This window comes from Leptodactylus fuscus, chromosome 8, assembly GCF_031893055.1.
Source record: "Leptodactylus fuscus isolate aLepFus1 chromosome 8, aLepFus1.hap2, whole genome shotgun sequence".
Classification (NCBI taxonomy): Eukaryota; Metazoa; Chordata; class Amphibia; order Anura; family Leptodactylidae; genus Leptodactylus; species Leptodactylus fuscus.
This window is the reverse complement of record NC_134272.1, coordinates 65453693-65468563: the sequence shown is the minus strand read 5'-3', so window position 1 is coordinate 65468563 and position 14871 is coordinate 65453693. Positions and strand designations below refer to the sequence as shown.

General features: G+C 41.7%; 1 protein-coding gene across 8 annotated transcripts in view; it reads right to left on the bottom strand.

Annotated features, from left to right (window-relative positions):
- Positions 1-14871, bottom strand: part of AGAP1 (ArfGAP with GTPase domain, ankyrin repeat and PH domain 1) — a 307085-nt gene that overhangs the window by 119013 nt on the left and 173201 nt on the right. For 4 of the 8 annotated variants that reach the window (XM_075283916.1, XM_075283915.1, XM_075283911.1 and 1 more), the window contains 5 exons: positions 12324-12411; positions 11632-11643; positions 6882-6967; positions 6589-6730; positions 4925-5059 (listed from right to left, as the gene is read on the bottom strand). In XM_075283916.1, coding sequence (XP_075140017.1) covers positions 4925-5059; positions 6589-6730; positions 6882-6967; positions 11632-11643; positions 12324-12411 — 463 coding nt within the window. The remainder of the gene's footprint in view (positions 1-4924; positions 5060-6588; positions 6731-6881; positions 6968-11631; positions 11644-12323; positions 12412-14871) is intronic. The other 4 variants (XM_075283917.1, XM_075283918.1, XM_075283912.1 and 1 more) reach the window with 1 other exon arrangement.

The window sequence follows — 14871 nt, the reverse complement described above, 5'->3', positions numbered from 1 at the left end:
CAACATAATTTGAGAACACTTGGGCCCCAAGGGTCCTGCATTAGGATTTCCCTGCATGTTCATAAGTACAGCACAATGTCTGGCAGGGAGATAATGTGGTTAGTATGACCAGACAGAACTACAAGCCAATTACTTACTGCTAGGTTAGTGGCTCAGTGTCTAGACGAATATAATGGAAGAACAGATTCTCTTGATTCCCATGTGATCTACTGCTGGTTATACATATATGCTTGGTCCAAGTCATCTTTGACTAAGATGCCGGACAGGGGCCTATCACGCCATCGCACTGAAACTTCACTTTCTGCAGCTTTTAAACTATTTGGTCAATTTATAAAAAATCCACAAATGGAACTTTTTTTTGTCTCAAACTGGTTTACCCGGATTTCTGATCCACTGGGGGCAATGGCAATACAATTTTCCTGTACTAAAGTTATTATCATCTTTCATTATATTGTATGGCTACATTAGTGTTAGAAAATGTTTGTTCTCGTACCGTGTTAGCCAGTGGGCAAGAAATATAAAAACAAAAAAACTTGAGAGTCTTCAGTAGTTGATCCCTTTTTTAATGGCTAACTAATAATGATGGAGACCCAAGTTTTTTGTTTCTTTATATTTCCTACCCACCGGCTAGCACGATACAAAAACAAACATTTTCCTTATACTAAATGGAAGATACCAGAATCGACCGGATTTTTATGGACCCAAAGACGTTTCTGAAGAACTGGGCACAACTGGACAGCAACATCTTTTTTCTATCTAAATGCAAAAAAGAGAAATTAATTCCTAAAGGACTCAGGCTCACAAACCCCATCTCATCTACCTACAATACTCACTATGCACAGAACTTGTGTTATAGAACTTCAGAGAGACTGAGGAACCACCTTATACATCTCTGCTATAGCATCAAGAGCAAAATCCAAATGGAGATTAAAACAAAATGGAACAATATTGAAGAATATTCCAGGGTAACTTTACTACAATACTACAACAAGCTGCGGATATCTCTGATCCACTATAAGCGAAAGAAACTCCACAGACTGAGACTTGCTGCAGGATTCTATAGGAATACACACAAAGCAAAATATATACCTAACAACCGGGACCACTGACACGTGGATTTGGAAACACCGAACTGTGTTATCAATCTCTCTACTTATGAACCCACCAAAGCAGAATTTGGGGTACTCTCCAGGGGACTCTCATTTTGTCCTTCTAAAACCATGGATAAAATAGAACTGTGCAGCGACATGGAGGATTTTTTCAGGAGACTGCGCCTGAGGGAATATTTTCATGACACAGAGGAGACCCAACCTACCCCTTCAGAGGGTCCAATCTTAAGAAAGGAGACATCTGATTGAACACCTCCTACTGGACGAAATTTCGATCTGGATAATTACATAGACGGTTTCAGACACATGGTCAAATCAACTATACTGGATACAAACAAAGCACTGCCATCTAACATCAGTGCCCAGGAAAGAAGGGCCATAAAATCTCTGAGAAATAACAAAGACATCATCATTAAACCAGCGGACAAAGGTGGTGCCATAGTCATGATGAACACATCAGACTACATACAGGAGGCACACAGACAGCTGACTGACACACACTACTACTCCAAATTGGATTCAGACCCCACAGTGGAATACTCCAAAAAACGGAAAAAGGTGATCTCCGGCCTATCTGATGGAGCAATAAGCCTAAGCAGCCTCATACCAGCAAGTCCAAGGACGGGGACCTTTTATATGCTTCCAAAACTGCATAAACCTGGGAACCCAGGGAGACCGATCATTTCATGTGTGGGCACTCTCACTGAATTGTAATCCAAAAAGAGCAATCAAGATATAAGACTTAACGTTTAATGATATAAGTTAAAAGTATAAATATACACAAAAATATTTAAAAAGTCACACATCTGACATGTCACCTCATAGAAAACAAGGGAACAACTCCACAACCACGGAATAGTTTACAGTGGACACGGCGGTCCCAAGTAAGGTAACCAATCACACTTACCCGACTTCAATCCGTGATAAGAAAATTCCAAAAAAGACCGAAAGGGAAAATTCCAAAAGAGGCCATTTCATGTGAAAATAGAGTGAAATATAGATAATAACGACAGTCCCTATAGGATAGTCTTGGGAAGGGACTAAAATCACCCTAAAGCCTAATACAGGGTCACCACCCTACATAGCCAGTGCCCTGACCGGAACCTCAGCCTAATTCAGGGTCCTTCCCTGATTAACCCTTTCCAACAATTTGTATATGCCAAAGTAAGAAGGGCAAGTAAAACACACAATAGCATTCAAACAAAGGGTTTGGCCTGGAAGAGACGCACACTTGCTGGCACTCCGGAGTGTTTCTGGACTTGGATGAGTTTAGACGGCTGTTCAAGTCATTTGGTCTATATCTGACTATATCTCTTCCTTTCACTATCCATTTACACTCTGTATGGATGTATGTTAATGAGCGATACATATACATGTGGATGAGTGAAGGCACGATCTCTACTGTAAGCTTATATGCTTTGATAGGGCAAAAAAACATTTTATTGTTATTTATCCCTGATGAGTGGGTGCATTTATATACATTGCATATGCATGCTATTTTGTTTGAATGCTATTGTGTGTTTTACTAGCCCTTCTTACTTTGGCATATACAAATTGTTATATCTTGATTGCTCTTTTTGGATTACAATTGGATTAAGTGAGCAACATTTTCTGCACTATAGAGTTTTTTTTCTTGTCTGTACATTATTTGGCACCCTCACTGAACAGATTTCTGGATGGGTGGAGGGTACCCTTAAACCCTTAGTGAAGGATACAGCCAGCTACCTTCAGGACACCACAGACCTATTAAACTATCCACTATAGGTCCCCTTCCAGATGGAACCATCTTGGCCACCATGGATGTAGAATCCTTGTACTCCAACATCCCACACCAGGAAAGTGAAAACACCTCCCAGTTTTTCATGGAAAAGTGAGGTATAAACGCGGTGGTGAAACTCACAAAATTCATCCTCACCCACAATTACTTTTCTTTTGGTGACTGCATCTATCTACAGCAGACTGACACCGCAATGGGGAGTAAAATGGCGCCACAGTACGCTAATCTGTTCATGGCCAAGCTTGAGAGTGACTTCCTCTCCACCTGCACCACCAGGCCTCTGGCCTACTACCGCTTCATTGACGATATCCTAATCATTTGGACTGGGTCTGAACAACAGCTGAAAACCTTCCATGAACAATTCAACCAGTTCCATCCCACCATCAACCTGACGCTCAATCACTCCTTCTCTGAAATAAACTTCCTGGACGCAGTCATTAAAATACAGGACAACAAAATTGAGACATCGCTGTTTCGGAAACCAATTGACCGCCCTACCTACCTAAGATGGGATCCGAAACACATAAAGAACTCCATTGTATACAGCCAGGCTGTGAGATACCATCACATACGTTCAGACCCTGCAGATAGAGACGAACACCTTGGGGGCATCAAAAACACATTCTTGAGGCAGGGTTACCATCCAAGAACAATTAAAAACCAAATCACCAGAGCCACCAGGATACCAAGATCAGAGTTATTAAAATACAATACCAAACAGGAAAACAATCGGGTTCCCCTGGTTGTCACATATAACCCCCACCTGGAGACTCTGAGAGGAATCACACGCAAATTACATCCACTACTGCAAACAGACAACCGTCTAAAATCCATATTTCCAGACCCCCCTCTCCTATGCTACAGACAGCCACCAAACCTCAGGAATATGGTTGTTAGCAGCTCACTGTCACCTCCAAGTAACACAGGAACATTTCCATGTGGACAGAAAAGGTGCAAAACCTGCCCTCACATACTGACCACTGACAGGATAGAGATACCAAACTCTAACAGGGAATATAAAATCCCAGGTACGTTCACCTGTAACACACCTAATGTAGTGTATTTAATAATATGCACCAAATGTTCCACTGAAAATCTGTATGTTGGAGAGACTGGACAGCAGCTTAGAATGCAGATGAACTTACATCATCATACTATTAGAGGACAAAGAATGGACCTTCCTGTGTCAAAACATTTCTGCAATGAAGATCATAATATCATCAATGACATGAAAATTATGGTTTTAAGAGAGAATTTTAAATCCAGGAAAGAGTGATGGATTTTTGAATACAAGCTGATGACCCTGTTTCACACACTGGAGAAAGGGATGAATCTGTCACATGGGTTCATGGCATCCTACAGAAATCACTGAACTGAGGCAGCCAGCCATAAAAACACTCTGTGAACTGATAAGAACATTGCAAACTGATGAATTGTTTATTTGTATGTAACAATAACCAATAACCTTCTTCCACCCTCCCTCCTAGAATTCTATTCCTATGTGTCCCTCTGTACATAACTATGCATCCTTCAGAAATTGTTTTTAGATATACCAGAAGAAGAAGCCGAGAGCTTCGAAACGTTGTAATCTGTCATCATTATTAGTTAGCCATTAAAGAAAGGATCAACTACTGAAGTCTCTCAAGTTTTTTGTTTTGTTTTCACATTAGTGTTATTAATTCTGACGGCCACTAGAGGGAGCTATTAGACAAATAATATGATGTTCATGTCCATAGCCTGTAGAACAGAGTAAAACCAAAAATGTGGATTGTGCTTTTACCAAAGTTGGGTTTATTCTAATTGTGGTTGTATATTTAAGCCAATTCTAAGTGCTGGGAGTAAAATCTGAACTGGTTACTAGACTTTATTTTATTTATTTATTTATTTTTTTTAACCTCCAGACTGGTAGGAGTGAAAGGTCTGGAAAGTATGCTATTTGTAACAACTGAATATTCATGAAGAGTTTCCCGCACAATGAGAACTGCCAAATATCAACCACCCATCCGTTTTATGCAGACCATAATAGCGATTCACTCACCATCTTGGAAGACGCGTTCCACGTTTAGCCCATAGGTGGCGCAGGTTTCATAATAAGTGCATCGCTTGAGGTCATTGGAAAGCTTTCGTGCACGGGAATCATCTATTACACGGGGATTACTGCAACTGATGGCATCTGTAGGAATACAAGACATCACTATAAGACTAACAATGGCTTCTACTTAAAAATTATAGCGAGAGGAAAAGTTAACACTGGGGAAAGAACTACAGCGTAAAAAACACAAGCTATCCACTGAAGTAGGAATAAGAGTAAATACTTTCACCCCATAAAAACAAGAAATACTGCATTTACATTTCTTTCGCTACACAATTTTTCTATGAGGTCTCTTAAAGCGTTTACACGCTTATGGACAAACCAATGCAACATGGAGTGCGAGCACAGTTTTAGAAAATCCTTCCAGAGTATACTTATACATTACTTATTAGACACTACTCTTAGGTTACTGCCAGTGGAAACAATCAACAAGTTTGTGGTCAGATACATCGCTAGAAGCTAAGGCTTCTCTGCATTTTTCGGCCTCTTCAAGCAGAAACCTGGCTGACCCTATTATAGTCTATGAGGTCTATGGGTAACCCCTTTTTTAAGCGGATTAGGTTTCTGTTTTGGAAATTCCCAAGTGGCAACAAATGCAGATGTGAACGAGTTTCCATAAGGCACTGAACAATACCTGTTATAAAGAAAACGCTTCTCAGAACGCAGATCACCAGAGCCTACCTTGTGAAGGTTTTTACCACATTCTCCCAAACGTTGCCCAAAGATGTCCTACTAATTCCCTACAGCTTCCTACCTTACATGTCATTCCCATATTCCTCTTCCCCTCCCACAGGACCACTAAAACCAATCACTGATCCTAGCAATGTCGTACCATATACAACTAAGACTAGTGACTGGTTGTATTACTGACATGGAGTATACAGCACGGTACTACAAGTATATAAGCCCTCCTGTGAGTACAGGTGACAATACTTACCACTTTGCCATACAGCACCTGTCATAGAGTAATGCTAATTTCCAGTATATATAAGCCCCTATAAATTATGCATACTGTGTAAACACATCTGGCGCTCACAGAATCCACAGAAAGACTTAACAGCGCCCTTCTTTATTTAGCATCCTACAAAAACCCCAAAAACATTTGCCACTATTTCCCATTGAAAACAATAGGAGACAGATTCCAATTTGGAGTCGATTTAGAGTTGGAGTCTGCCTCAAAATAATCTGCAATCTCCTCCATGTGAACGCTTGTATGGAGATAGATAGATAGATAGATAGATAGATAGATAGATAGATAGATGGAGTTTATCTAACCATCATGTACTGTTGTGTCGTGTGATCCATTGTCCGGCCCATTGTAGGACCAGGAGAACAAAAGAAATAATTAAAACTGATTTTTAGAAGGACTCTGCACCATTGGCTGCAAACAGACACTTCTGCCATTTTAGAAAGGAGTGACATTTGGACATAACAAAACCAATAAGCTACTATAATGTGTTCGCATGCATGTATCCACCATTGTGGGCATAGAATCCATGTACTGCAGTTAGCTGTGCTGCCACTAGATGGCAGTGTTTTCTTGGTCTTGAAAGCCTTTCCAGCATAAATACGTTTGGCAACAAAGGATTGAGGGTATCAACTTCACTCACCCTGAGTCCCCACAAGCACCATGGGGATTTCATTGGTGTTGCGGTAGTTGGCTAGGCGGCTGTAGTAGTGATAGACAGTCTGGAAACTGATCTCATCCTCCAAGCTGAAGACAAAGATTACAGCATCCACCCACATAGCAAACTGAAGGGGAAGAAAAACAAAACAGACATGAAATGAAGGGACAGGAAAAAAATAAAAAAAATCAGTAGAACAAAGACTAATGTTCAATGAGTGAGCTGTACTGATGAATGAAGGATGGGAATAGCAGCGAGGTATAAGGCAGGTGTCTTACTTGTGCTTCTGGGGGTCCTCCCTCATCCCGGATCAGTAGGAGGTAGCTCTGTCCATCCACCACAATCTCCTTCTTGAACCTTCCACCTGTCACAGACACAAGGGTTAATGAGAAGAGGCGACCTAAGGGATAAGGAGGAAGGACAAGTATGACAGAAACAATAGGTGTATGTAAGGACCTTGCTTGTAAGAGAGCGGTGGGTACAAGGACCGGATGACCCCAGCTTTACAATGATTAGTAAAGCGCCATCTTTCTGTCAATTTAACCCATTGCTGTAGTCACTCAATAGACCCCTGAACCCTTGTCTTTACAAGCAATGCCCTAGTGTTAGTAGCCAATGAACGTGGTGACTAAACACTGCCACATACCCGTACACAGGGCAGAGCTGCATATAACCAGGGCTTCAATGGGCGCCAAACCTACATGAGCCTGTAGACCTGGAACTCCTTCTTGATAATATAGAAGCTGCTGTCTGCAGCATTGCCCTCTGTACAGGTGGCATACACAACACATGGCACAGCACAAGATGGAAGAGGTACAACCAGAACAGCACCACAGGACAATGCAAAAATAAACTGATGTGAGGGAAGATGGTAAACAGAAGTGCAACACAACTACCCAAGACCCCAAACTAGCAGCCCGCAGACAGTGCCTTTACCCATAAAACCAGATGCCATGACAAGTGACTGCTTTACATTACTAGATTGGGAATCCCTAACGTTTGACATAAGAATTATACATGGACACCAGTGCTGGAGACCTGGGTCCGAATGTAAAGAGACCCTGAAGTTACATAATGCATTAGGGCCCTTTACACAAACAAGCAACACAAACACTTTACTTAATGGAGCTATACAAAAACTAGCGGATGACCATTTCCCTGAAAAACTTGGTCTGCGTCCACAAGAACTCTTCACGGGATATCCCTGGACTATGACACTGATGATCTTTTTATCAGTCTCAGATAGTTGGGATCTGACTCCCCGATACACCTGACAGCATTCAGTGGATTGGACCAGGTAGAGTGCCATACACTGCACAGTGGCTGTACTTGGTATTGCAGCTGCAAGGCCATGTGACCAGTGAACGTGACATCACTGGCCTAAGAAAATGAAGCGGCCTCGGACTCCCAAAAATCTGATATTCATGACCAATTCTGGAGTACTTTTAGTCTGACTTTATTCCACTTATTAGTTGACTTAGTTTCCAACCAAATTTTGGCGCACAAATTAGTCGCCATGGCTAAAATGTTGGCACACCGTTTGGCATATTAAGCTACACCCCATTTTTCATTAAGCCATGCCCACACGGCATTCAAGGCACACAAGCTGCTACTAAGTATCTAAAGCACATAGAAAATGAGGTCTAAAGCGTGTACACCATTTTTTTAGGCAAATTAGGTCACAATATTGGAGCATAATTATTAGTTTATCTGCCCTATTGTGTTACTTTACTGACCCTTTTCTCAGGTCAGATGCTTCTGACTTAGTGGTATAGGGCAGGATCAATTTAATCAACATTAAAAAGATTGATAGGAGGATAGTCCCGAGGCCCATGATGGCGAACCTATGGCACGGGTACCAGAGCTGGCACTCAGAGCCCTCTCTTTGGGCACCCATCCGTGGAACAGATTATACTGTGTTGGGGCCACCGTGGAGCAAATTGTACTGTGTGGGGACCACTGTGCAGCAGATTATACTGTGTAGGGGTCACTGTGCAGCAGATTATACTGTGTGGGGGTCACTGTGCAGCAAATTGTACTGTGTGGGGGGCACTGTGAAACATATTGGACTGTGAGGGGACCATTGTGAAGCAGAAAGCTCTATAAATCCCCATTCATTAGACCATATTTTGCAGGTCTGCAATTGTGTTGGCACTTTGTGATAAATTAGTAGGTTTTGGGTTGCAGTTTGGGCACTCGGTCTCTAAAAGGTTCGCCATCACTGCCCTAGATAAACAATAGGCTGGTGAATGGCTATGAAGACACAGCCATGTACATGTCAGTCCATATTGGCTGGTAAAGTCATTAAATCTGCCCATACATGTTCAATGACCCCCGGAAAAGGATGAACAATCTCCAATTATTACAAAGTCCAACGAGAACGTTCATTATAGTTAAAACTGCACATTTTTATAATAAAAACTTTAGTCTAATGTGTATGGGTACTTTTAGAATGATATATCAACCAACGCTCTAATATCTTACCATTATCCCTATGACCACTTGCATCTTATGGGACAGTGAATGTCTCATCCGTAGATGTATGCACCCAAGCACCGTGGGTATATACTGTATATAAAGAAGTGCTGTCCTAAGCAGAATACTAACTAGCAATTAAAAGGTTTTTCGCTCCCTGCTTAAATCCCTTTGTGTTTCTTTGATAATCCCCAGAACAGATTATGAGAGCTCTAGCAAGAATGAGAATAGTATTTGATGTCTTTCCCAAAAACATAATGCAACATTAAAAGGATCAGCGACGTAAAATGTGCTTCAAAGTGATGAGAAATATGTATCCAGAATAAATCACCCATGGGGCTGGAAAAAACACAACTCGGTATCAGGCTGCTTGGGCACTGCCAAACCCATCACCCTGGATCGGAGGCCGGTTACTACTAGTGATATCTGTGTATGATCTATCCACTATATTAGACGCGTCCCCTCTCATGGCAAGCCTGCTTCAGTAAATCGTATTCACTGTAATAAAACAATGTTGTTCCTCCGTTATTCCTCTTACAAAAATGATTAATGGATAGGGAACTGAATGTTAGCATAGAGGAGGGGATGCCCCTGCATATATTGACTCTGATCAATCACAGCAGACATTGTTTCTTTGACAATTTCCAGGAGGAATAACAGAAGGACAGCACAATGCAATTATAAGAATAGATGATCCAGAATGGTTATTTTATGGGGAAGAATTTACATAAAACAGACATGTCAGGAGAGGGAAAAAGAAACATTAGACTTGCAATATTCTTTTCATCAGATTACATTGCACTAAACTGTATGGTGTTTCAATATACTGGGTAGGTGTTAGGGAGAAACTGGTGAAAGTGAAAAGGTGAGATGAATGTATATGAATTAGCATGTAGTGGTAAATCTGTCATGGGCAGAGGTAAAATGGGAGCGATTGCAGAGCCTTAAAGGGAAAGGAACCGGAAAATTCATTGTTTAAATCATGTCTCTATGTTAAGTAAACATGTTTTTTTATAAGAATTTTTGGAGATTTTCTCTTTTAATTTTCCATATTTTTTGGCTACCTGTGTCCTATAGACCTTTGGCCACAGACGCAATGTTCTGGAGCAGACCCAATGGCTTTTCATGGCAGAGTTTTGTAGGCATGCTCTGTGACCTGGGCTGCGGCCATTGTATAGAGAGTAGATAAGCTGTGAAATCCTCTATTTTTTTTTCTTTTAAATGTAGATTGTGAGCCCCATATAGAGCTCACAATGTACATTTTTTTTCCTATCAGTATGTCTTTTGCAGAATGGGAGGAAATCCATGCAAACACGGGGAGAACATACAAACTCCTTGAAGATGTTGTTCCTGGCGGGATTTGAACCCAGGACCCCTGCACTGCAAGGCTGCAGTGCTAACCACTGAGCCACCGTGTTGCCCCCTGTGACTGGTGGATTCTGTGTATTATATACATATTCATGATAGCTGGGGTCATCAGGTATCAAATATTTTTAACATGAAACTTCATTTTAAAAACATAGGTAATTTTCTGGAGAAACATTCCCTTTAACTATGGTCATGTGAATAACCTTAAAGTCCACTTCACTGCAAGACCAAACGCTGCCTATGGATAGGTATAGTGCTACTTTTGGAAGGTGAAGTACATGTATGGGTCCATGATAAGGTCCGTATGCCGTCCCTGGCCCTCATGGACCCTTAAATTACTGAACCTAGGCCACAAAATGAACAGAATCTGTCCCAAGTTTTCCCTTTGAGCTCAGAGCCATCCATGTGGACCTGTGAGGCCACATATTCGAGTGTATGGGGTCTTGAGAAAAGAGTCAGTGTGCTACCCGTTAAAACCGCGGCTAACACACGGTTTCGTATATGTAGCCTGGACAACCCCTTTAACCTAAAGGCATAAATGAAAGACAGAGGGAGAAAAATAAAAGACTGTAAGAGCAGGGGAAATAAAGACGGGTAAACATGAAAAAATTTTTTGGGAAAAAAGAAATAAAAATAGGTACCAGAGCAAAGGACATTAGCGGGAACGCCCCTGCCTATGATATGAGTGATATGGCACTATACAAGTGAATCCGCGAGTTCTTCACCAGTTACTAAAACTGCAGTACCATGACACATATCATCGCTGCACGGCAAAGGATCTTTCCAGCCGTCATGCACTGATCAAATGAATGGGTCATGCCTATAAAGCTCACAAGTCAACACCATAAACTACCTGTAACTCCAATGACAGTGGAGTCATAGGCTTCTCAGACACGCAAAAACACACAATGACGGCTAGGTCAGAATTACGGCCATTATTCAGTTTTCATTCGGAGTGTGGAACAATTCCCAAAGACGCAATGTAACAATAGACAAATGAAGCTACTACATGACACAGAATCTATCAGGCAACACCAGGAAGGGAGTGGGATGGAAGTAACCGAAACTAGGAGATGCAAAGGAAGAATAGAGAGAGATGAAGAAACACAGAAGGAGGAGTCAACTCTACGTCAGATATCTCAGCCGCCTCTCTGTCTCCTCAGCCCGTAGGGAGTGAATATTTACCTGCATCCATATCTGTAAAGAACCAATGGGACAAGCAGTGAGGGAAAGAAGGAACTTAGACAATCAAAGACCAGCCAAGGATGCACATAATATACAAGACACAGAGGCAGAAAGCGCCCGTGTCCCTCACACATGACAAGCAGAGCAAAAGGAACCAAGTATTACAGGGAGAACATGCCAAAAAGTAGCTAAAAAGCAGTCTGATCAGAATGGTGTTATGTGCATGGCGGGTGTCAATACATGACATGTTACTGTGCGGTGACTAAATGTTGCTCTGTGTCCTCAATGGACTTAAAATAAGAAGAATATGGCTAAACTGGAATGACGTCTCCTGCATGACAGCCAACCCAAATATCTCCCAAATGTAATGTCCCACTTAGATGGATAATAAAACCAGGTGCCAAGATTATAAATGGATGTATAGTATGCAAACGTGCCCAAAATATGGACACTGCGGGGTCGTTCTGAGGGGGCACAGCTTAAAAGTCAAGATTTGGGGGCTGTTATGTTAGTAGGTAGGCGCTAGATGTGTGATCAGGACTGCTACTGTGCCTATAACAAGGACATGTCAGGGGGATTTCTAGGCTATGGGGTACCGCAGGCCTCTAAGGACACATGGGGAAATCTCCCTATTCTGTGGGGCGTCATTGTAACACTCATTACACATGGTAGGAGGTATTATTTCCACTTACCTTCAGGTGACTCCTCTTGCACATAAGTACCCGTGAGATACCGATGTACCAAGGCTGACTTCCCACTTGCTAGATTTCCCACAATGCCCTGAAAGATTAGACAGTCAGAAGTAAATGAGATGTTTACCATAAGAAAAGGGCTTTCCTTCTAGATGTGATGGCATATTTCTAGAACAACCACCAATGTATTACTCAATTCAATAGAGCCGCAATAAATAAGGGAGTTTTCTTGTTAATAAGACGTGAATGTCAACCTGTGGACACAGATCTGTTTGGTTTCTCCTTCACAGCAAAATCCACAAGTCCGGAATATTGTGTAAAACCAAAAACATCAGTATACATGCCTTACTATCCTCTGTTTACCTGGTCTCCACAACCCGGCTCTCCAGGGATGACCTGTTGGGTTAATACCCGACTGGTGAAACCAATCAGAGGTTGCAGCCATAGCATGTCGATACGTCACCTCGGGAGCCAAGTATAAAGATCAGTGGGGGGGCCAGGTAAGCCTTTGCACAGGACTGGCGAGAATGCGGATTCCAGTTTTTTGCAGTATTTTTTAATCTAGATTGTGAACCCCATTATAGGTATCACAATGTACATTTTTTTCCCTATCAGTATGTGTTTGTAGAATGGGAGGAAATCCACACAAACACGGAGAGAAAAAAAACAAACTCCTTGCAGATGTTTTTCTTGGCAGGATTCGAACCCAGGACTCTAGGGCTGCAAGGCTGCAGTGCTAACACCGTGTTGAAGTGCAACACCGTGTTGCCCCGCGGATTCCAGTTTTGTGGTGCTCGTGTAATGCAAGGACAGTATTTTTTTGGTTATAGACCACTGTGCTTGTAGCCTTACTGAAATCCTTGACAAATGTGGGACTTTCCTACTAAAGTATGTGGCTGCCTTACAGGCAATAGTCCAGTAGCATCCCTATTCTCCCTGCATGAATGCCTGGACGCCATCATATAAATCCTCTACCAGGCCTGGGAACTCGCTATCTAGCCATTCTTTCCATACATCCACATGGATTCAGCTTTTTCCTGGCTCCTGGATTAAGTGATTGGCTCAGAAATCTTAAGTAATTCTCTCCAGCTTTCCAATGTAATGAAATAACCACTGTGCAAGAGTGAGAAGATGTAATGATTTACAGATGGAACAGAACTGGAGTCTACAGGAAGAAAATTAATACAATGAAGGGTTGACAAATACAGCACCACACAGCAGACCTCTCAGGCTTAGTCCATTATATTCTACTTTTAGATTTTATTATATTAGAAATGAATCAATTTACAGCGATTAATGCTCCAAGAAATGTCTGTAAAATGCTCGATTTACAAAGAAACCTTATTCTTGTGCCAACTTCAATGTTCCCTGGGTGACCTAGGAGCTTTCAATTGCAATGGTGTATGACGTTCACTGTTCCAAAGGCATTGCTCAGCTTTATCCCTGGACTGTACAAGATGGAAAACTGTCAGAAAAAGCTAAAAATCGAGTCTGTCAGCGGCTCTGACCCCTAAAAACTGCTGACAGCACTAACTAAAGGACAGGGTGAGCAGTGTAAACATACCTGGAGTGGAGTTCACTCCGTTTGCATGGTCATTGGTGCCCTGGAGGTTATTTATGTAGGTGCTCAGAACACCCCTGCGCCCTTCCTCTGCGCTCTAAGACAGATCTGATGTCTCCCAATTAGATGCACAATGACTGAGAGCAGAGAGAAGGGGACCAGCAATGGTCAGTGCAGAAAGCACAAAACACAAAGGGGGTCACATCAAGATTTTTGCAATTGTGGAATTGGGGCACTTAAATGTTATAATATAACAACCCAATCACTATTTATTTGTTGGATCCTCCCGGCCACTCCTACACTGATGCTCTGGGGGGTCCTCGTGGTGTTTTATTTACTTACTAGCAGTGATGACATGTCATACATAAGACACCCAGTCACTGGCCACAATGGTGATGTATGGATAGCATATGACTTCTAAGGCCAGTAAATAGTGCAGGAAAATGAAGCAAGCCCTGATGGGGACCACTGGGGCACCAGCACTGTAGCAGAGGTTGATTTGTCATTTTATAACATTTTCTGTAGATACTTTAATTTCTTACACCCTTTAAAAAGTTTAGAATTAATAAAAGGGTTATAAAAAGCATTTTCATGAAAGCAAATAGAGATACAGAGTGACCAATGGTCCAGCTACTGAAACCCTAAGTATTTATCATTTATCACATATTTATCAAGCAGCAAGTGGTATATTTACTGGCATATAGATCAGGGAAACATTTACTCTATTTAGTTCAGGTGTCATATATGAGACCTGTACATCTTAAAAGGCTTGTCCAGTTCTTTTGTATTAAAGGGGTTGTCCCATAACAAGGATCCTATCTATACTGATAGTTTATGTGGATTTAAGACTTTTCCTAAATGCATTGCTTTAGCAAAACTGCTTTGTTTGGCCGCTATCTTAATTTATTCACTTCAATGTTGACACTGTGTTTCTATGGCCATGTGAGGTAGCTGCCTGCTCTCAGGGAGAGAGGGAGGGGAGAGGGA